This window comes from Apteryx mantelli, chromosome 16 (genome assembly GCF_036417845.1).
Source record: "Apteryx mantelli isolate bAptMan1 chromosome 16, bAptMan1.hap1, whole genome shotgun sequence".
Lineage (NCBI taxonomy): Eukaryota > Metazoa > Chordata > Aves > Apterygiformes > Apterygidae > Apteryx > Apteryx mantelli.
In genome coordinates this window covers 8,823,531-8,844,889 of record NC_089993.1, presented here as the reverse complement: position 1 = coordinate 8,844,889, position 21,359 = coordinate 8,823,531, and the positions used below count along the sequence as shown (strand labels likewise).

At 41.5% G+C, this 21,359-nt stretch overlaps 1 protein-coding gene across 2 annotated transcripts; it reads left to right on the top strand.

Annotated features, from left to right (window-relative positions):
• The first annotated feature begins 9,234 nt into the window (after window positions 1-9,234).
• Window positions 9,235-20,774, top strand: TVP23A (trans-golgi network vesicle protein 23 homolog A). Of its 2 annotated transcripts, XM_067306585.1 has the most exons (7): window positions 9,238-9,348; window positions 9,447-9,526; window positions 13,752-13,896; window positions 14,810-14,899; window positions 17,823-17,948; window positions 19,705-19,834; window positions 20,284-20,774. In XM_067306585.1, exons 1-7 carry the CDS (start codon window positions 9,340-9,342, stop codon window positions 20,343-20,345), a joined length of 642 nt encoding a protein of 213 aa, XP_067162686.1. In that variant the 5' UTR covers window positions 9,238-9,339; the 3' UTR covers window positions 20,346-20,774. The 2 variants fall into 2 exon arrangements, with proteins under 2 accessions (XP_067162688.1, XP_067162686.1); XM_067306587.1 differs by lacking the exon at window positions 19,705-19,834 and having other exon boundaries at window positions 9,235-9,348.
• Window positions 20,775-21,359: the final 585 nt, after the last annotated feature.

Below are 21,359 nucleotides of genomic sequence, written 5' to 3'. Positions count from 1 at the left end.
AAGGTATAGAGTATTTTCTAAACCATCTCTGCATTGAGAGGAACACATTTACATGATGAAATCCAACATTTTCCTCCTCGTCTGAATCCTGATGATTCATTCCTTTCACCAGTGCTAGAATGATTCTGCTATGGGACATGCTGGGCTTTGCCAGTGAAGAGGAAGCTGTAACAACTGAAAATTAAGTTAACAAAATATTGCTGGTGTTCAAAGCATTGCTCATTTATAAGCATGCTGTTCTTTTATTATATTATTATTAATAGCACACTAGCCCTCTGTGATCAAATGTCAAGAGAGACTGTTCCCAATCCAATTGATCTATTTGGGAGGTGCTTAGAGTTGCTTGCAGAGGGGCTCTAAAATTTCTGATGGACTCATCCATGCCCTTAGACAAGTGACTGGGAAAGTGGAACATGGGAGTATCCTAAAGGGATCTTCAGTCTTAGATCACTGACAGCCTGCTCACCTGCAGAGCACTGACAATTTGTATAGGAAAGAAATATGATATCAGAGAATGTTCCCTTCTAGTCTTTCTTGCTCAGCAATTTTCATCCTTTCTGCATGTAACAAGGAAAAACAGCTGATCTCTAGGATTTAATACACATACTCTGTCATAGTGCTAACATTCAGGCAGACTTGTTGAAAAAGAGCTTATGACTTATGGAACAGACAGAAGGTTGTTTTTAGGCCCTCTTCTACTTTTGTGAGAAAGTTATTGTAGTTACATTACATGACATACTCTCTATTTCATGAAAAACTGTCTGGCTAGCTGCTCTTTAATTGTAGTTTACCAGAGCATAGTACTTCCTCTTTTGCTAGTATCTTTCAGAGTAATTTCATTTATTTTAAAAGTTGCCTGACATTTGCCCCTAGGGCACATGACCCCAACTCTTTGACAAGCATGGCAGAAACAAAAGAATTTTTTCCACCAGTCCTGCCTACATACCCTTGCTCTGCAAAGGTAAGCATAGTTTTCTGTACTTCCATTGCAGATGTTAGAAATGATTTGTTACATGCGGGGAAAATTCCCAAGAAGGCCTCATTCTTTGGGAAGTGTTACAGATCTATCCTATTTTCCACTTTAGCTTCATCTTGATGGGTTTTATCACAATAACTTGAAGGTCCCAGTAATAGATTTGTACTCATGAGGGAGAGAAGAGGAAGAGAGAAGGTAAGAACCTTCAGGAGACTTTCAACAGACTTTCAACAAAAGTTTCAATAGGAACAGCAAGGCCATGACAGCTAACACGGAAGGAACCGTGAAACTTCCCAAGATGTGGAAGTCATCACTGTATATGCACTGGTATATTCCATACTTATCTTAGGAACAAGAGATATCACCTGTCACCTGCAGGGAAAATGCACCTTAAAGACAAGCTGTTCCTTCAGGAAGCCGTGGATGGAGTGTGAAGCATTTTCACCAGCAGCTGGATGCAGCTGCATTCTCTGCAGATCTATGCTGAGCATGAAGGCCTGCAGCAACACACAGCTGCTCCCCAGCCTCCAGGGCTATCTGAGGAAAGACACCGAGAGAAAGTGTTATCCTTCCTCTTGGTTCTCAAGAAGTCTACGAGTGTCGCGGACCGCGGGAGTGACGGGAACGAATCATACGCATTCACAGAATGCAGGTTCAATTCCAACTTTATTCGGCAATTTGCCCATCTTATATATGTTTGTGCAGTCATACACTTTGCTAGGCCAATCACCATGCAGATTATGTCACAGGTAGCCAATCATGGCACCGATCACGCACGCAGCGATCATGCCTTGTACCTTGCTACTTATTTAGCAAAGCTATCTTACCCTTAACCTTGGTTCCCACTGGCTTCTGCTAGTTTATCTGTACTTTCTCAGGATGTATCATTTCCAGCTGCACCAGTGTCCTTGGTGGACTACTTCAAAGCACGTAGCAGTGGCTATAGCCTGAGGCCTAAGGTTTCAGCAAATTTAGCTACTAATGCTAAGCAAGTTGTGCTAAGCAATTAATCCTAAACAGTGTTAGTTCCATGCTCTATATCTCATATAGATTATTGTTCTGAAGCACCGCAAGGGCCCCAACATACGAGTGTCATGTAAACTTGCATATGTCATTGCCAATAGCTTGACACAGGCAGTGCATAATGACAGCCATCTTGCTAAGAGAAGAATGGACTTGTCATTTATCTAATAGCTGAGGGTAATTAAAAAAATGAAGAAATATAAAAAAAAAGCTGAGAAACTAATACACTCTGTCATCACCACTTGGACTTCATATAATCACTCCAGTACACTAGAACATGTGACAAAAACTGTAATTCCCCCTAGACTGAAATAAAATAGAGCAAGAATGGGAAACGGAATACTAATGCAAACACAAATCAACAAGGAAAAGGACGTGTGCAAAACCACAGCTCTGTGTCAAGTTTCAAAATGATGGAGGTAAGAAAACTGGGCAAAACCACTACACTGACAGTTGGAGAAATCATGTATTTTAGGGGCTTCCCTGCAGCATTTCTGGTTTTTATCAACTCAAATACACACTAGACACAAAAGATTCTAAAATCCACGTCTGCTACAGTGGCTCTATCTTTAGTCACTTTAATAAAACCAGCACTTACCACTACTTTCATTCCAGATTCTGTGCTGTTTTTCTTGTAACTGCAAGCAGAAAATGTCATGATCATGGACACAGTTACAAAGCCTTCTTTTTAGGGGCTTCAAATGCATGCTTCCACAGCCCTGCAGTGGAGAAGTGAACTTTCAAACCCCTCTGTGGAAGCTCTTCTACCCTGCATAGAAGAATGCAAGTCATATGGTTAGTGCATCCTCTGAGAAACGTACAGGTTTGGGGTCTAGGCCTTCTTCCAAGGTTTATTTCAATATTTTTATTTGGAGATTATTAACAGATTTTTGATTAAGCAATCTGTGGATCAAGCCACGCACAGGAGAAACAAATGCTCCAACCACCATTTGGGGAGTCAGGCAGAACAGCCTTCAGGGACTGGCTGTGGGGGCCTCCAGCACAGCTTGAAGCTTCCTCCTCTTCTGAGATGGGAGGTTGAAATTTGTCACCTTTCAGGCAGCAGAGGAAATTGTTGTCTCTTCTGGAACATGGACTCCTTTGTAAATGGGGGCCATAGGTCACATCTAAAAGAGAGATGCGAATGTTGCTTTTGGTTTGTTCTTTCATGAAAAGAGCTTGGTGCCCTACTTTCAGGAGAGGTTCAGAGCTGTATATTGCGGATAGAAGGAATCATCTCCAAGCAGCGGCTCATGCATCTTGAAAAGAACATGCAGTCAATGTGCTGGATCCCAGTCCATGGCACTTTATCTTTCTGTGGTTTGTAGTAGGGGCCAAATACCTAAAAAACAATCCTGAACACCTCTGTCTCTTTGTATGATTCAGGTGTCTAGAGAAACGGTATAGATTTTGTGATTTTTAATTCCTCAGCTGCCTTTTCAAATTCTCTGTGTCTGAGTACTAGGAATTTTAGGGAGTTGAAAGCTACTCAGTGAACCAGAAAAGAAGGTATTAACAAATAAAAGATACAGAAAAGCTATAGAAGCAGGTACTGCAGTCTGCTTCACAGAAATCTGCATGTCAAAAGAACTGTAGATGCAGTTTTCTCCCTTCATTGCATCACCAGTTTAGGAACCCTCTCTTACTTCTCTTTTCCATGTTTTGTCTATATTCTATGCTTTTTTCTGAGAAATGTATTGCCTGCCCCAGCAGATACCGATTTAGAATAAACTAAGACCAACAAATGCAAGCAAACATAACAAAAGCCACTTAACTACAGCCTCTACAACAAAAGATGAAGTAGACATTGCTAGTGGAAGCAGTGGTTGACGAACTGTCCAGCAAGCACCTCTGGAATTTGAACAGAATTACATAGTCTTGCTGTACTACCCGCAAGAAAAAAAGAGAAGCCAATGAATTAGCTTACAATTTTTATAAATAATTGCACCTTTAATTTGCACAGATAAAGTTGTAGAAGCAATTGTACATAATTATTTTTTCACTAACCTCCTGCTGTTGTGCTCAGTTTCTCAACTGTTTAATTATCTTCAGTATCTTTTTTAAGTAGGTTTAGATTACTTGCAGTTTTTTTTCTCAGCAAGCCTACAAAGGACTGGCTCAAGTCAGGAAACGCGTTAGATACTTAGGTCAATGTGTACAGGCCTTTTAAATTTATGCAGTGAAGGAGGTAAGGGATCAGCAGAATGTCTGCTGGTAAAGCAGACAAACGCCACACTGGAGAAATGGATTCCATCTCTGCTCGCCACAGAGGCTCTATGAAGTCACTTAAACCAAACTTTTGAAAGGTGTCCAAACAGTTCAAGTTCCCTATTTTTAGAGTTCCCAGACTGAGAAATATGAGATGATTTGCGGAAGTAACAAGTGCCAAGAACTGCAGCTGAAAATGACTGAAGCTTTGAACATATCAGGAGATATATAAAGCTAAATACACCGAGAAAGGCTGCACCCCAAGTTTTTCAAGTTGTTCACGCCAAGCTGGAAGACATTTTTGCCTTGGTCTGCCTTTGCTTTAGTTGTTTCTAGTGAACACAGTACAACTGCATCAGAAAAAGATACTGAAATAACTCCTTAATAACTGCCAAGTATTTTGCCTCCCTGCTGACTGCACCAGAGATTCCTACAGCACAAGTTAAGTAAGGCCTAAGGCCATACAGTGAATACAGAGGATAAAATAAGCTATTTAATAATGGCCCATTTGTGTTCTGAATGATATTATGTACTTTTTCTTGATTTTTTTTTTCACCAGAACCAATACAGACACTATTGTTCCTTTTAGAAACAAAACCAGTTACTATGCAATAATGAGTATTTCTTCACACTCTTCTCTTGGTATACTTTAAAATTATTTTTCATCTCTCCAGACATAACTCATTGAAGGATCAATACTGCCTTCGGTTTTTTTTTTATCTCCATTTATATTTAGGGCCCACACCTCTTCAGCTTTGACATGTATTTCAGATGCCCATTTCTGACTGATCAGGTACTGATGGCAAAACCTGAACTCCACTTTGAGAATGTATTGCTATATATCACCCAACTGAAAGAAATTATTCTGATCTAGGTCAAGCAAATATCGCATCTTCTGTTCTGTTAATACAGAGCTGCTGATTACAACAGTTCAGGTATATGCAGCCAACAAATTCCATACAAATAGTCTTTGGGCCAAAGGAGGAAATCATCGTTTACAAATTAATTAGATGGCAACAGAAAATAGAAAAAACAGACGTTTATTTATTTAGTTCTTGCTCTAATTTGGCCAACCTCCTTAAAATTTAAATATTTTATTGGAGCACCATCAAAATCTATAAACTAATAAGTGCTAGGTAATAGTTATTCTAGGATTAGCAATATTTTCTAACACTTAGAAGAAGAGAATATTTAACTGTAAATTCCCCAGGGATATGTAAACCAGAGCAACTGCTACTAAGTTGTTCAAAATATTCTTCTGCAGTTTAAAATAAAGGGCAAGTCTCTGAATTCATGCCAGTACAAATCCTGGGCACTACGCCAAAGAAGATGAGAAATCAGCTGACTTGTACTTAATTGAGTCAATAAAACACCATATTATTGTTAAAGGAGGTTCTATTTATTGAATGGGAAAAGATTTGATGCAGAAAGACATAGAGATCTCTCAGTTACTTATACCAAGTCTACAGCATTGATAATGCTCTACACTATTATTTTGTTCTGGGAAGAGGACTGGTCATGGAACAATGGCAATTGTACAGCAGCAAATGACTACTTTTAAACTAGTTCATGCTATATGTCTTAGTCAGCAATTAAATGAAATCTTAATGTATTTCATAAATGGTCAAGATTTCCCTGTGTACAAACCTTTCTCCCCACAAAACCCAGTTTGTAAATTCAGTGCAACTACCTTTAAATTTTGTACTGTTGAAGAGTTATTTGAGGACTTATGCTACCTTTATCATGTTGCTAATCTTTCCATTGCTGAAGTCATTTGCATTTAAATCAGAACACTGCAACAAGTTGAGATTAGGATAGTTTGTTCTACGAAGTCCTAAAAAACACTGGAAATTTCTAACAAGATTTTTCTTGGATGTATTTATTTTAATGCTTTTCTCATAATTTCTAAATGAAGAAATTTCTCTAAAACTGTAATCTGCACACCAGTTTTAAATAACCTGGAGAACTGACTTGACCAATGATTCCTCTAGTGACCAATGATTCTTTCTAGCAGTTAAATTTGCTTTAAAAGAAAAAAATAACCAATACAATGCCTTAAATAATCACATAACATGGTTTGACATAGACCAACTAAGAAAATAATAACCAATACAATGTCTCAAATAATCAAATAACATGATTTGACATAGCTTTACTAATTACTTTGGGAATATTGTTAAACCGCTTACATGGTATAGTGGTAGCCTTCTGTGGGATTAGCTAACAGAGTTTACGACAGGAAAACAGATAATGCCTGCAGTGAATCAGTGGCACAAACACTGGAAGGAGGGAAAATTGAAGAAACATTTATGCAGTTCAAAGTTTAAACAAAAACCAAAACACATGTTCTGCTTCTTTTCCAGTTATACCAGTTCATCTCTAATCCCCACAGGAGCGAGTCCAGTCTTAGCCGAAAAGGAACGTAACCCACAGTCAGTGTTTTCTTGTGCCTTAGACTGGAAGCGTAACAGCTCAGGCAATAAAGCACAGCTGACCCGTTGGCACAGCCACAGTGAGAGGTGAGAGGGCAGTTGACACAGTAACTGAGACGAAGAATCTGGCAGTCAAAAAGAAGCCAGATCTCTACTACTTAATACCTCCCTCACTGCACCTTCAGGAGCTGCTTCTGAGATGGAAGCCTGTTCTATCTGAGCTGTTGCTAATACATTTCTAGTAAGCAGAAATACCTGTTGATATAATATATCAGATATATGGCAACTTCACATGTGTACAGAATTATTTAATAATGGTATCTCATGATAGTTCTCAAAAGAGATGAACTATATTTTCTTGGAAGGGGAAGTCTAATTAAATATTTTAATATTGCAGAATATCATGACCCATCCCACTGAATTACGGACTGCCTATACAAGTTTGTAGTTTAAGTCCTGTAGAGTGTATTTACTGACATACTGTAAAATGTTGTTTTAACACTGACAAAGCCAACATATAACTGCCACTGTATTATCATTATTACTCATAAAATACACCTTTTCCCCCTAAAATTTATATGTTAATTGCGAATTCCACTGAGCACAGCTCCACCAGTGTTTCTGGGGTATCAGGTATTGCCTTGCTATAATAATAGGTGTTAGAGAATATTGAACTGAAGCTGTCTAGAATTAATTGCTTAGCATAACTTGCTTAGCATTAGTAGCTAAATTTGCTGAAGCCTTAGACCTCAGGCTGTGAACTTGCTGTGAACTTTTACTTAGATAAGTAAAAGGGGGCCCCAGAGCCGGTTCAAGCTGGAGAGATAAAGAAGCTACACTGACAGCAGGAGCAGCCAACCTTGAAGATAAGCAGCGGCCTGCCTAGAGACAATGAAGGGGCCCAGTGAAGAAGGGGAAGAACCGAGACCTAACTATTACTATTGGTCCAAACTATCGCTTAAGGGGTGGGGAATTTAGATTGTAAGGGTATAATTGCCCAGGAATTTCTTTGTTCGGGGTCCCTCTTTGGAGGCACCCAGCTCGAGCTGTAATTACCACACGTATGTCATTAAATTTTATTTTTCTTCAATCTGACTTCGAACTTCTGCCTCAGCAGGAACCTAGGGTCGGACCCTGTTATGGAGGCCAGCGAGCCTGATTTTCCATAACAATAGGTCTTGTCCAAAGCTACTTTCCAATGTTCACCTCAGTAACTTCTGTACTTACTCAAAATACATATTCTGTTTTAGCTAGATGTTTTAGAGAAGATTAATAAGTTATTTTTTCACAGGCTTATTTGATGCTTGTAATTAGTCAGATCTACGAATGCCCAAACGCCAGATCTTCCTTGACCCTTCACTTAACAATTATCTGATTCAACCATTTCCCTCAGTTATTCTGAAAACCCCTGAGGTTTTTGTTACATTTCCCCTACCTCCATGCTGAAGCTCAGTTGTCTCATTTCACTTTCCTACTGCTTTAGCTTGGTCGCATACCGAATCTGCAGTTTAAATAAAAGCAGGTAACTCTTAAAATAAAGCACTAAATTTCCTACATCACACTAGTAGTACACCCATAGCATTAGCATCGTGTCACCCTTCCTCACCGAAGCAGTGTGGCCCCAGGACAGTGCTGCGGCTCGCAGGCCGGCTCAGAGGCAGGAGAGGACAGCCACCGTGATGGCCTGGCCCTCACGGCACGGCCGGGATGGCCACCGCGACGGCCCAGCGCTCACGGCACAGCTGGGATGGCCACTGCGACGGCCCAGTGCTCATGGCATGGCCGGGATGGCCACCGCGACGGCTTTGTGCTCACGGCACGGCCGGGATGGCCACCGCGACGGCCCTGCACTCACAGCGCGGCTGGGATGGCCACCGCAACGGCCCGGTGCTTGCAACATGGCTGGGACGGCCACTGGGACGGCCTGGCACTCACGACATGGCTGGGACAGCCGGGATGGCCACCGGGACGGCCTGGCGCTGGCGGCACGGCCGGGATGGCCACCGGGACAGCCTGGCGCTGGTGGCACGGCTGGCACGGCCACCGGGATGGCCTGGCACTCACGACATGGCTGGGACGGCCACCAGGATGGCCTGGCACTGGTGGCATGGCTGAGATGGTGAGTGCTGCGGGGCTGTGTGCATCGGGGAACCAACCACCACCTGCACCACGTATATCATAATACATACATGTATGTATATGTTCACTTTCCCCTCCTCTACTGAGAATCTTGTTTAAGTAGCTGCTCCTGTTCTGATCAAGCCGGCGCTGTGGGAAGGGGCACCTTTAGAGCAAGACTAAACCCACGGAAATAACCTGCACTTCTGGGGTGTCCCGGGAACGACCCGCCGCTGGCAGGGAGCGTCCGGCGGGGACAGCAGGGCCGCGCCAGCGCCAGCGCCAGCCCCGCCGCAAGGCCCCAGCCGCCGGGCCCTGCCTCACGGCGGGCTCCCCCCGGCCGCCCGGCCCGGCCCGGCCCGGCCCTGCCTCACGGCGGGCTCCCCCCGGCCGCTCGGCCCGGCCCGGCCCGGCCCGGCCCGGCCCCGCCGCGGGCCCCCGGCAGGTTCCCCCGCCCGGTCAGGCCGCCGCCGCCGCCGCCGCGCTCGCAGGCGCGGCCGGACCCTTTTCCCTGCAGCACCGCGCGGGCCGGCGCCCCGAGCCGCCGCGCCTGGCAGCGGGGCCGCGCCGGGCCGGGGGAGGATGAAGCAGGTAGAGGCGGCGGAGGCGGCGGGGGCGGCGCGGGGCTGGGGGCGCGGCGGCGGCGCCCCCGCTGACGGGCTCTGTGTGTGCTGGGCTCCCCGCTGCAGGCGCTGGCGGACGACACCGAGGACGTGTCCCTGGAGCCGGGCGGCGAGGAGGAGGCGGCCCTGCGCACCGCCGGCATCAGGTAACGGCCCGCGGGGCCCGGCCCGGCCCGGCCCGGCCCGGCCGGCGCCGCTCCATCCCCCCGAGGGCGGCTTCTGGGCCCGGCGGGCGGGAAGGAGGGAGGGGGCGGCCGGGCGCTGCCCTGCCCTGCCCTGCCCTGCCCCGGCGGGGAAGGAGCGGGCTACCCGCGCTGCAGCCGTCCTCGCTTCCCCCCGGGGCACCTCAGGTTCGCGGAACGCGGAGTGACTTTCCCTTGTAGCCGCGGCTAAAACAACGCAGCGCCGCGGCGCCAGCGAGAGCCACCGCTGGCGCCGCGGCCGAGGGCGCCGCGCCCCAGGGCTGCTCCGGGCCTCGCGCCCTGGCGGCGGCGCTGCCGGCCCTGCCGCAGCCGACCCGCTCTGCTTAGGGGCTCGTTTCCCTGGGGGCTGCTCCTCTTTCCTTCCCTCCTGGCGGCAGTGTTGAAAGATAATGTGCTATTGCAAAAGCTCCTGCCGGAGAATACAGAAACGAAACTCCTTTCTGAAGAGTCTCGTGCAAACGAGCCCGGAACACGCCCCAAGATGCAGAACTTCATTTTCTTAGAACGGAGGGTAAAATAACTCGGTTGAATCATTCGCCTGGATTTAACTTTATCCCGGTTTCATATGTCTTGAACTCGGTTAGAGTTTACCTAAAGAATAAACCACAGCAATCTGTGCATTTGTGAGTCTCCCATGCACAGGCATATTACATGGATAGTCATCTACTGGTGGCTTCTCTTACAAGAAAGTTGCGAGAAGAGGAATAACTTACACAGTCTTAAGTTTTCTGGTATCACTATGCGTTTGATCTGGGTGGCTTCTGAGCGTATGATCTGTTCTCTTTCAAATTAGCCAAATAACACAAGACAGCAGAATTCGTACCAGTATTATGGAGGCTGCTGGAGAACAGAGGATAGGTGATCAAGCCAGAAAGCCTGTTTGTTCAAAATTAGCCTGAACACATTTGAACCAACAGACAGAGGTATAAAGAGCAGCATGTTGAATGCTGCCGTAGCATTTTTGAGCAGGTACTTGGAATACCTGCCCTCGGCTTCAGTGGTGTGCTTTAAGGTTGACCCAATCTGATTCCTTAACATTGGATGCAATTAACTGCCTAAGAGTTCATCCCTATCCCAATAGGCATCATCCTTGCAAACGGAAGTGAGGTTATTTTAGTGGTATGATTGGTAGTCACTCAGGCACCAGTTCCACACTACATATTTCAGGACATACTGCTCTATGGAAGCGCAGATACAACAGCATAACTGAACGTCCAAGCAAGCAGGTTGCTGTGCCTTCAGGAGCCGAATGAGTGCCGAGCGGTGCCAGTGCAGCGCTTGTTGCCTTCGTCCTTTACTGGATTTGAATGTAAAATCTAGGAGAATGGTTAACGTGTTTTTAAAGTCTGTGCTGTCTGGTCACAGTGTGGAGGCCCAGTGCTGCCTTCCTTGTCAGGACAAGAAATCATGTTAGTTCACACTATTATGTCTTAATGCCATGGTATTTCTGGAAACAATCTTTTAAAACATTTTTGTGAAGTACAGTTGAATTCAGTATAAATGCATTCACTTAAGAAAAGCTGTACAGTTTTTTGTTTCAAAAGAGATACTTATGTTCTAGCTTAAGACTTTAACAAACATGAATTTTATCTATAGGAGATTATCTGCTTATTAAAAAAAATCTATTTTTTGATTTGTAAACATCATCTGATGGCTATGAATTAGGGAAATAGAACAATTGTTCTGTTAAATGAGGAAACAAATAGTTTATTTACTGGATTCAGTTAGTTTCAGGATTTTTTTTAAGCATAAATAAATAGACATTTTCTGAGTTTGAGAGAGCCCTCCAAAAAATGGGATGCAAGTTACAAAATATCTACATTTTCCTCCCTTAGGACAAGAACCTGGGAATCTGTGTGCTTTGGCTTGACTAGCTATATCCTTGCGAGGACTGATACTCTATAACGCTAATAAAAAGTGTTCAGTGTTTTAATAAATGTAGACCTCTTGCTCATGCCCCATTTTCTCAGTAAAAACTCTTCAGAGTTACCAAACAGTAATTCAGCGTCCAGCTTCCAAAATAAAACACTAACTTCTCTAAAGTTATGTCTGCTTTCACATTTGAAGCGCTGATATATGCAAGTCCAGTCCACCCTGGTGCTCTTCCCTGTTGTGATCTCCAAATAGCTTTTACTGATACAACATGCCATTTATGTAAGGTATGTAAGCAAACTCTTGCACCTTCTTCCTGCAACATCACTGACACTTGAAGGAGCAAGACTGTATCTGCTTTTGACAGTTCACGGTATTCCCTCTGCTCTCCACCCCCTCATCGGGTTATGTAAGAAAAAGCTCCTTTCCCTTCAAGGGTCACATGTTTAGCTGTAAGTCAGAAAAAGTTTCTGAAAAGTTTGAGGTTAGCGTGGGCATGATCAGGAATAAATGAAAGCTTCATGTGCGTGTGTCATTCTTGCTTTTCCAGTCAAATGTGTCTACCACTACTACAAGCACAATATTGCTATTACAGAACAGTTAATTACAGCAGAAGTCTGACTAGTATATCTAAACAATTGCTGTAAGTTTTGATTTCCAAATTTGTATTATTAGAGGTATTGATCAATGAACCAGAATAATTTATTTTTCAGAAACAAAAAATAGTTTTTCCATGTTGGTAGGCATACAAAAGCTCAAAAACCCAGAAATGTAAATTGGTTTGGTGTGCAAAATATCAGACATGAAAACAGCATTTAAATAATGTTTTCATCTGACAACAGGTTAAACATGGTATCAGACATAAGAATCCAGAAATCTGAAACTTAGACAACATAAGAGCAAACAGGGTAAAAAGCTCATACTTGTAGGTATTTATATACAATGCAACTTATGGTGAATGAGTTCTCATTTACTTTTCATTCTTATTTGAGTTGAACATCTTGAAGACTGATGTAATGGCCCACTGCCCATTTTCTATCCAAAATGCTGAACAGATTAGATTTTATAGCGATGTGGGTTTCAGCTTCACTTGGCCTTATAATCCATTATTAAATATTTGTATAGCCTTAAAAGAAAGACTTTATCCTGCGAATACCTTACGTTATGGTTGATAGTCACTTTGTGGCTTGTCTTAATCTAACTTTGTAGGTAACCTAAGACCGATCTTATGATTCTTCCTATAAACTTGTCAAGTCTAAGTTTTAATTTTCTTGAATTATCTTCTTTAGGGATCATTAAAGAGCGAAATAGGTTTGCCAAGGCCATACTGCTATTAACTGAATAAAGAGGTAGAGGAGATTAATGAGACAATTACTGACTTACAAAAAACTAATTTATTCAGAAAATGAGTTTTATTCACTCAATATAGTTTTGCGGGAAGAAGTTGCTTAAATGGAATAGCTTCTGGTTAATTGTCATTTTAAACTAATTAGGATGTACATAACTCTACAGAATAAAGTCTTGTACTTGGTATGTTACCCTGAAAATTTAACCCTGTGCAGCATTCTCCAAACCCCTTTCCTACTGTATAGGCTGCTATTCTGTTCAGTATAGTTACTTCTTCCACTGAAATTCCTCTTTATTTTTGTTACGGACAAAATTTAGTTTGAAGTGACTGAGACGTTTCAGCAGATCAGCAAAAGCAGCACTGAGTGGACTGAAGGAACATTCATTCACAAGAACTGTTAGCTTCCCAAATTCTGTTCCTGCAAAAGGCAGAAGTGGTCACAAAGTTAACCTTTCAATGTGATGACTGAAAGCCTTATACCCAACAGATGTGTATGTATATTTTTTTTAATTTCGGAGTTTGTTCTTCTTTTCAAAACAATTCTGAAAGGCATAAGATCTGTCTCCCTTCTTTTGTGCCTTGCTGTGTTGATTTGTTCATGAGGTGATGATGAGTTTGGAGTGAGGGTGATGAATGCGACCACTGGATTCCTTCATGCAATATCAAAGAAATTGATGAAGGAATCTAGATTTGTTCTACCTTTGAGAAAGTTTATCATGAGCAGCACAGTCCTTTTTTATCTTTAGACTGGAGGCTGGCTATTGGAAATATCGCTTTGATAATGAAGATACAGATCAGCATGTGAAGTAATAGCTGCTACAAGCTGATACACCGTTACATACCAGAAATAGTTGTGATATTTCATAAGCTTTATGCTACATTGTTAGCAAATACCGTAGCACTCCTTCTTGTCCCATAACTTCCTAAGTGTTCTGCATTGTTTTCTAGGCATCCACTGGCCACCTTTTTCCATCTGTTTTTCCGAGTGAGTGCTATTGTCACCTACTTGTTCTGTGACTGGTTCAGCAACAGCTTTGTTGCCTGTTTTGTCACTATTCTCCTTCTTCTATCCTTTGACTTTTGGTCAGTGAAGGTAAGATGACCCTGAACAGTAATTACCTTTGAAAATATTTTGTGTGCCATTAAATAAAAAAAAAAAGGGAAGACATATTCTGAAAAAAAGTGGTAAAAACCTTGTGATCTGTTAATTTCTAAAACATGTCAAGCCCATTTTAATGAAAAGATGCTTACACATCTTGGTTACTGCATTGGTTACTGAGTGAGACAGTTGCCTTGTCTTAGGGAGATCTGTTTGCATACTTTTCTCCCTTAGAAGAAATAAAGTAGTACTAGCCTCCAGTTAATGGATCCCAGAGGAGTCCAAAGCTGCGACACGGTGCCTCACACCGGTGTGCAAGAGCCACAACACTCTCCTGGGAGCGCAGCCGTGGCGCTGGCTCCGTAACCGCCTGCGGGCAGGTAGGTCTGGCCTGCACTGAGTCAAAGTGTGGAACAAGGCTGTAGTGTTGGAGATGTGAGGCATCGGTGTGTGTCCCAATATACTGAAAAATGCTAGTATTTATCCAGCTGCAAGAATATTTTCTTAATTCATTTGCTTGATTCCTTGCAGTTCACTTGCTCATAATTAATTTCCTATTGTTTCAATGCGTTTCTGTTTGGGGTTCACCTCTCTTACTGAGAGAAGTTGTTTACCAGGGGATTTTCCTAGTAACTGACTTGGGAAGGGTATGTCCTGTAATTTCCCATCTAAATCAATGTTGTTGTGCCAATTGTCATATTACAACAGGAGAACAGGCCTCTGAATTTCTATTAACTTATCCATCCTTAATGACTGTTGTGTCCAAGTTGGCATAGCTTATAGAGCTCATTTAGTTTTTGGTGAAAAAAATGTGATTTTTCAGATGTGCTCGCCATTTTTCTTAAAATGTTAGTGCGACAAATGAACTATGCAACTGATCAATGCAGATAATTGTTTCTCTCACTAGAATGTGACAGGAAGACTCTTGGTTGGTTTACGCTGGTGGAACCAGATTGATGAAGATGGAAAAAGCCACTGGATATTTGAAGCAAAAAGGGTAAGAATAATAAAAGTAGGCACAGGGTAAACCTGATACTCAAATAAAGTAACTGGGCTCTAGAGCACTATTCTAACAATTACTTTTTATTCAGCTTCTATAAATGATAAAGGATTCAAAACAAAAGGAAAAGAATTGCAAGCACACAGAATCTGTGACATTCTGGAGTTCTTTACTGCAAAACTTGTCTTATAACATTTTCATCAACAGAATAAGGATGTGTTACTATGGTTATGAAACACTTCTGGTAGTTCTGCTATTTTATATCCTAGTGAGAACATCTTGTGATAAAAAGCATCATCCCATAGTTAATTCCAATGGAGTGTTCTCTCCAGGAAGGAGCTGTGTTGAAAATAAGGTTGAATAATTCAAATTCAGTTTTGTTTTTTTTTTAAATATACTGCTTTCATTCATGCTCATGAAATATGCTGGCAAGTGGAACGTGGATCATGAGGCGTTTCCACACTGTGAGCAGCCCTTCAGGTACCCTGGACACCAAATGGCCCCGGCACTGCTGCCAGCCAGAGGCGAGACTGTGGCTTTCGCTTTTGTTTGCTAACCCGTTCCCGGAAGAGCCTGGCAGAACAGCACCTCAAGAGCTGTGCGCCATGACACGGGTTCCACGCAAACCCAGCTGCAGAGGCAGCCTGGCGCCGAGGCGAGCGTAAGCGCCCCGAAGCGCCGGGCTGGAGTGCCCTCTAGCAGCCCCGTGGCTGCTGGCAGCGAGGAGGCAGCACAGCCAGGCAGCAGCGCCCTGTGTAGGTAGAGTGCGGCGACCACTGTCAGGAGCGTAACAGACGCCGACTTTCTTCCTATAACCTAACTGATGTCTAAAGGGAGAACAAGGGATGGTCTGCATGAAAGCAAAGAAACTAGAAGACCTCCAGAGTTTGTTAGTCCTGTTGAGACAGTAAGCAAGAGCTTTCATAGCATCTAAAGCAATGTCATCCATAAAGCAACCTCATAACCTCAAAATTATCATAAAATGAGCAAGTGTTTTGCCTAGTTCACATACTGCAGTTTGTTAGTTCTAGCCTAGAAGTACAAAGCTGACTTATCTGTATGGACTTAAGCCTTCCAGAAATTCTGGCAGAATAGTAGTTTGATTAACAGGAGAATCACAGTATCATGAGAAAGAATACATAATTAGGATGGATTACATTTTTGTCATGGATTATCCATGAGATATAGTCCATCACAGCAAGATCCTGGAATACATGTGATTCTCTTAGTTTCCTGTATCTGGTGTTCCCCACCTCCCTTGTCAGTCCTCTGGCAGCCTTTTCAGACATCTTTATGAGGTGCATTTGCTTAGAAAAATTCCAAATCACTCACCAGCAATAAGCTGCTGATTCCAGTCTGCTGCTGCTGTGACAGAGCTTCCCCTAGAAATCCTACTTTCTTCTGAGGATTGCTGGAAGAACAGTAATTCTTACTTTTGCATTCCAAACATCACAGCTCCTTTCTTCTCCCCCTTTTTTGTCAAGAAAAAAAAAAAACCCAACCCCCCCCAGCCTTTTGTAATCTCACTCATCAAGTTAACTAGGTCTTTCAGGTGCAGCGTTCTCAGGTTTATTGACTTTTTTTCCCTCTGAATAGTTATCACTAATGCAAAGTCACTGCTGAGGAATTTATAAGTAATTCTGGATAAAAGAGAGTAAACCCTTTTATCAACTGAGAACATCTTTTTCTGTAACTGTGAAGGCATAGAATCACATTATTATTCTGTGGATCTCTGCAGTGTCACTGGTTTAGAGTGTATGTGAAAAAAAATTAAAGACAGCTTTTAATTAATGGATCTTGTTTGGCAAAATAGAGTTACTTAAGCATGTTTACGAGTTGGATGCAATAGTCTGTCTAATATGGGATTGGTGGATGGACAAATCTCCAATCTTCTAGGAAAGATCAGAACCTTCCGAATAATTCTCTTTCCTTAGTTTCTCTGAAGTGTTAGGAACTAACAATAATCCTTTCACTGTAGATAAAGACACATCAGTTGTGTTAACCAGAAGAAGTCGGCAGCCAGGACTTTTTGCAACCTGCGTTGATATTTTTGCTCTCCCTGAGGTACACAAATAGAGCACCCTCCGAACGATGCCTCCTTCAGAGACAGGCCGGCAGTTGTCATGGGTGTCCAACGCTAGTATGACAGGGCAGGCATTTTTGAAACCACATTTCTTAAATTATGGTATCAGTGGACTGCATAAACAAAATTGAAGTATTAGCTAACAATACAAAAGCAGATTCACATTAAGATAAGCCACTATGTTTTTAGAGAAGGGTATGGAAATGGGCACTGGTGTGAGAATTTCTTTGTCTGAGTTGAAACCAACTGATAAATCCTATGGGGATCTTTAAGGTTTCCTTGTTAGCTCTCGGAATAGGTATGCCTCACAATTTCCACATTAGCCACTACAGCGGTTTGGGACTGAATTTTTCTTAACACTCCTGCTTTGCAAACAGGACACGTTGTGAATCTACTTTACAAACCATCATACTTACTCCAGTGCCTTCTGTTTCACACTTCTCTGAGGCTTTGATAATTTGAGTCTAATTTTGTCCAAGCTAACTTAGTTTTTCTGTAGTTTAATTACTAGCGTAGCAGAACTTTTGACTTGTAAGTCAAAGTACTATTAATCTGTGGTGTTAGGGGCAACTGAGATTGACAACAGGAATAAAGCATCTGACTTAAAAGGGAACAGAAACCAGAACATTTTGGAAATTCTGTCATGTACAGTAGGGCAGCAGGCAGAGAACTTGGCATCAGCTGTTTTTCTTTGTATTGAATTCCCCACCTGTGCATACGAAGTGAAATTTAGGTGAAGAAGTGATTTTGTCCATTCCTCCTCGTCTGCTGATTTCTGTTGTTATTTAGTGTTGGTTTTGTCCTTCTGACTAAAAGCTTCAATAATTTTCTTTCTAGGTATCTACAATAGCTGCCTCAACTGAAGTTGAAGCTCGAATCTTTTGGCTTGGTCTCATTATCTGTCCAGTCATTTGGACAATGTTTTTCTTTAGCACCTTGTTTTCCTTGAAGCTGAAATGGCTGGTAAGTCTGGCGTCCTGAATATGAACTACAGGTGACAGTGGAGGTAGGTAGAGCAGAAACCCTGATCTGTTAATTCTGTAACAGTCTTTGAACCAATATCTCCAACATTAAAACAACTCACTAACAGCTTCAAGTCATAAAGAATTTTCTGCAGTCAAACCCAGCACTCTGGAATCTATAATTTTTAGCCCCACTTCTACTAGGTTATCAGATATCAACTTTTTCATCTAACTCAAGTAGAACGTCTTAACTGTTTGGCAAAATTGCAGCCTCATTTTTAACTGTAGCAACTTACTTTTTGCCAACTTCTTTATTTCAGTCAAAGGAAACTACTTGATAGAGGGCAAAGAAATAAATCAGTGGTACTGGTTTTCAGGTTTTCACATGTCCTTGGGATTTGAAAGTTATTTGCTCTTACTATTGAAAGAAGGATTTTAGATTTCTGGTACCATTCCCTTTTGAAAGAACCAGTAACACAGTGCTTAAAAATCTTGATAAATTCAGCTATAATTACTGTATAACCACTGTATTTATAAACAATCTACTTTGTGAAGGAAAAGAAAATCATTATACCTATTTGCAAATAGTAAAAGAGGAAATTCACCTCACAGATTGCATTATGCTAAGATGCTTTTTGTCTCTGAAATCTTCATGTTTTCCCCTGTAAACTATTCTAACAAACACTTGAATAATTGCCATTCATTTTGTCAAATTACCTATTGTGCTTGAAAGCTAGATCAAAATGCTGCAAGTACAATTTCTTTAAAAATTTTGGAAAGATCAAACGCAAGTGTCTTGCACACATGCTGCGATATAACACAAAACCACCAAGATTACATTTGATTACTAAATGAAACAGGAAATTCAGATACATATAAGAATCAATTGCAAATTTATAATTGCTTTTTAGTGCCCCAAACGACATAGCTAAACAAACAGTAGTTGCAAGTTAAACCAGTTCTGCGACAGTTCCACCTTTCTTTTTGTAAACCAGAGACTGTTTGCTAGACTGAGAGCTAGCTGGTGAGGGGACCCAAGCTGGCTCTGAAGAGACAGATCTTTCAGGTACTTACTGTCAAGTAACAGTAGTTGTAAAAGGTGAGGATCACACAGGAAAATTTGATAGCTTCCAGGATACTGTTTCTGAGGCTATTTTTGTCATGTCTGTGAAAAACACTATGAAAAACATCTTATTTTTTAAATTATTTCATTAGTCAATTAGCTGGATAAATGGATTCTGCCTACTGCTAAGCCTATAGTACCATAGAAGAACCTCATTATTTTCAAGGCCAGTTAATGCTACACATTGGTTCACATCTATCGATACTCTTTGTAAAGCCGTAAGGTACAGGATCTTATTATATACAGTAAGGCAGTTATTGATAAACAAGCCTGCAGGCTTGCTATATATGCAGACATAAGTTTTCATAGATACAAATCAGGCTTAAAATAAGTGGAATGATTGTAGAGTCAAAGATAGCCTCTTGAATGATTTTAAGACAGTAATGAATTCTTTCATGATGCAGAATGACCTTAGCTGGAGAAAAAAAATTGTGTCACTGTTTAGGTAAAAAGATATTTTGTAGAAAGGGCCTCGTGTTTATAAGTAGTGTGACTGGACTGCTTAGAAGTTCTCATTTATAGCTGAAGAAATATTTCATTCTTATGGCATTTATATACATGTGTGCATATGTATGGATATACAGTTTATATATAGCACTATATTTGTCTGAGCTAAACTTTTGTTTGTCTATAGGCTCTTGTGATAGCTGGGATCTCCCTTCAGACTGCTAATTTATATGGATACATCCACTGTAAATTAGGGGGACAAAAAAGCATCAGCAGAATAACTTCAAGTTTTTTTGTCACAGCAGATGTTTCCAAGAGTAAGTACTAAGCTGGTTTGTCCCTTACAGTCCATAAAATATCAGATACTGCCCTGCCGCATGCTGTTGGTTTTGGGTCTTTCCAGGTATTAGTTCTTAAGTTTCCATAAGTTTCTCACTTGCCCAGCCTGATTCTCCGAGAAACCCTTCTTGCGGGACTCTCTTGGCAGGCTGTACCCCGTAGCACTTTGCTCCCGTATTCTAGCCAAACTCAGAAGCTTGCTGTCCTTTAGTCTCTTCCCAGCTGGACCTCTTCCAAGCCCCATTAAGAATTTCCTCTACATTAATCCTCAGAGGGAAGCCTTCTGAGGCATATGGTGCCTTTGCTTAGGCAGAAGCTTTAAGAACTCTCTCAACCCTCTGGCTTCTGCCAGGCTCTTCCCTGCTTATAAAAGATTCATACGCATGAGGTTAAGTGAACAGCCACATTTCACGTGTTCATTCTACAGGACAGACGAGGAGAATTTCAGAAAACTGCATTGAAGAACATGGAAACACAGCCAGTAGATAATCAAATAAGGACAAACTAAAAAAACTGGATGTGCAGTAAAAACATTCATTTATGAAAGCTGTTCTTCATATGAAGATATTGAAATAAAGCTCTCTAGAAGTATGCCTGCATGAAATACCAATTTTCTGTCATTTATGTTTTGAGGGTCTTTAGACTCTAAAAGGTTTGGAGCTACTGCTACTTACTTTAACTAAAACATTCATCAAAAAGCAGTTTGCAGAGGCAAGAAAATAGAGCTTACTGTTTATATGCAGAGAAACTTAAGAAATAAATCTGTAAACTGACCTGAAACTTGGACTGTCCTAACTGAGAACTAGGATGAAATCAAGGAAATGCTCGTTTAACTTTGGAAATAGAATAAATAAAAAGTTTTCCTTATTATACACAATACTGATTCCTCAATAAAAAGTGGAATTCCAATCACAAAAAGCCTCCTGGTTACTTAAGATACTGAGTGTTTATTGTTTAGTGTTCAGGCTTAAAATCTAGTAGAAGAAACAATATGAAATCAGGCAGCAAGTTCATAGAGTGCTTGTTTTGTGAAGCAGCCACAGTTATGTTTAAATAATTAAAATAAGTTAATCTTATTCTGATACCTGTAATAAATTAAATACTGTACCTGCACATAATTATAAGTTGCCTAAACTCTAGTAGGATTTTTATTTTAAAAGTGATGCTGATTAAAAAAAAGAGGGGACAATACCATATTGAAAAATCCATTCTAAATATAGATCTTTTCCACTGAAAGGACAAGATACTCAAGTGAGCTTATTCAGTAAGAGAGGTGAGAGTGCATTACAATTAATGTTAGTGCAGAATGCAGGAAAAAATCCTACTATTGATTTAGTGACTCAGTTAAATTTATATACATGTAACTTAGCTATATTAGATATAATGCCCCAGTATCAGTGAAATGTATTTCATATTCAAGTTCCTGAATAAAATCTTGTCTATATATGTCTTCAGAAGCCAACTTTATATTCAGTATTAGTACCATGACATTGGATGCAGAGT

What these genes read in the sequence shown, in the direction of transcription:
- TVP23A (XM_067306585.1), top strand. An exon ending in CCTTGAAGCTGAAATGGCTG is followed by an intron (nt 17,949 to 19,704) that starts GTAAGTCTGGCG and finishes GTTTGTCTATAG; the next exon opens with GCTCTTGTGATAGCTGGGAT. An exon ending in CACAGCAGATGTTTCCAAGA is followed by an intron (nt 19,835 to 20,283) that starts GTAAGTACTAAG and finishes TTCATTCTACAG; the next exon opens with GACAGACGAGGAGAATTTCA.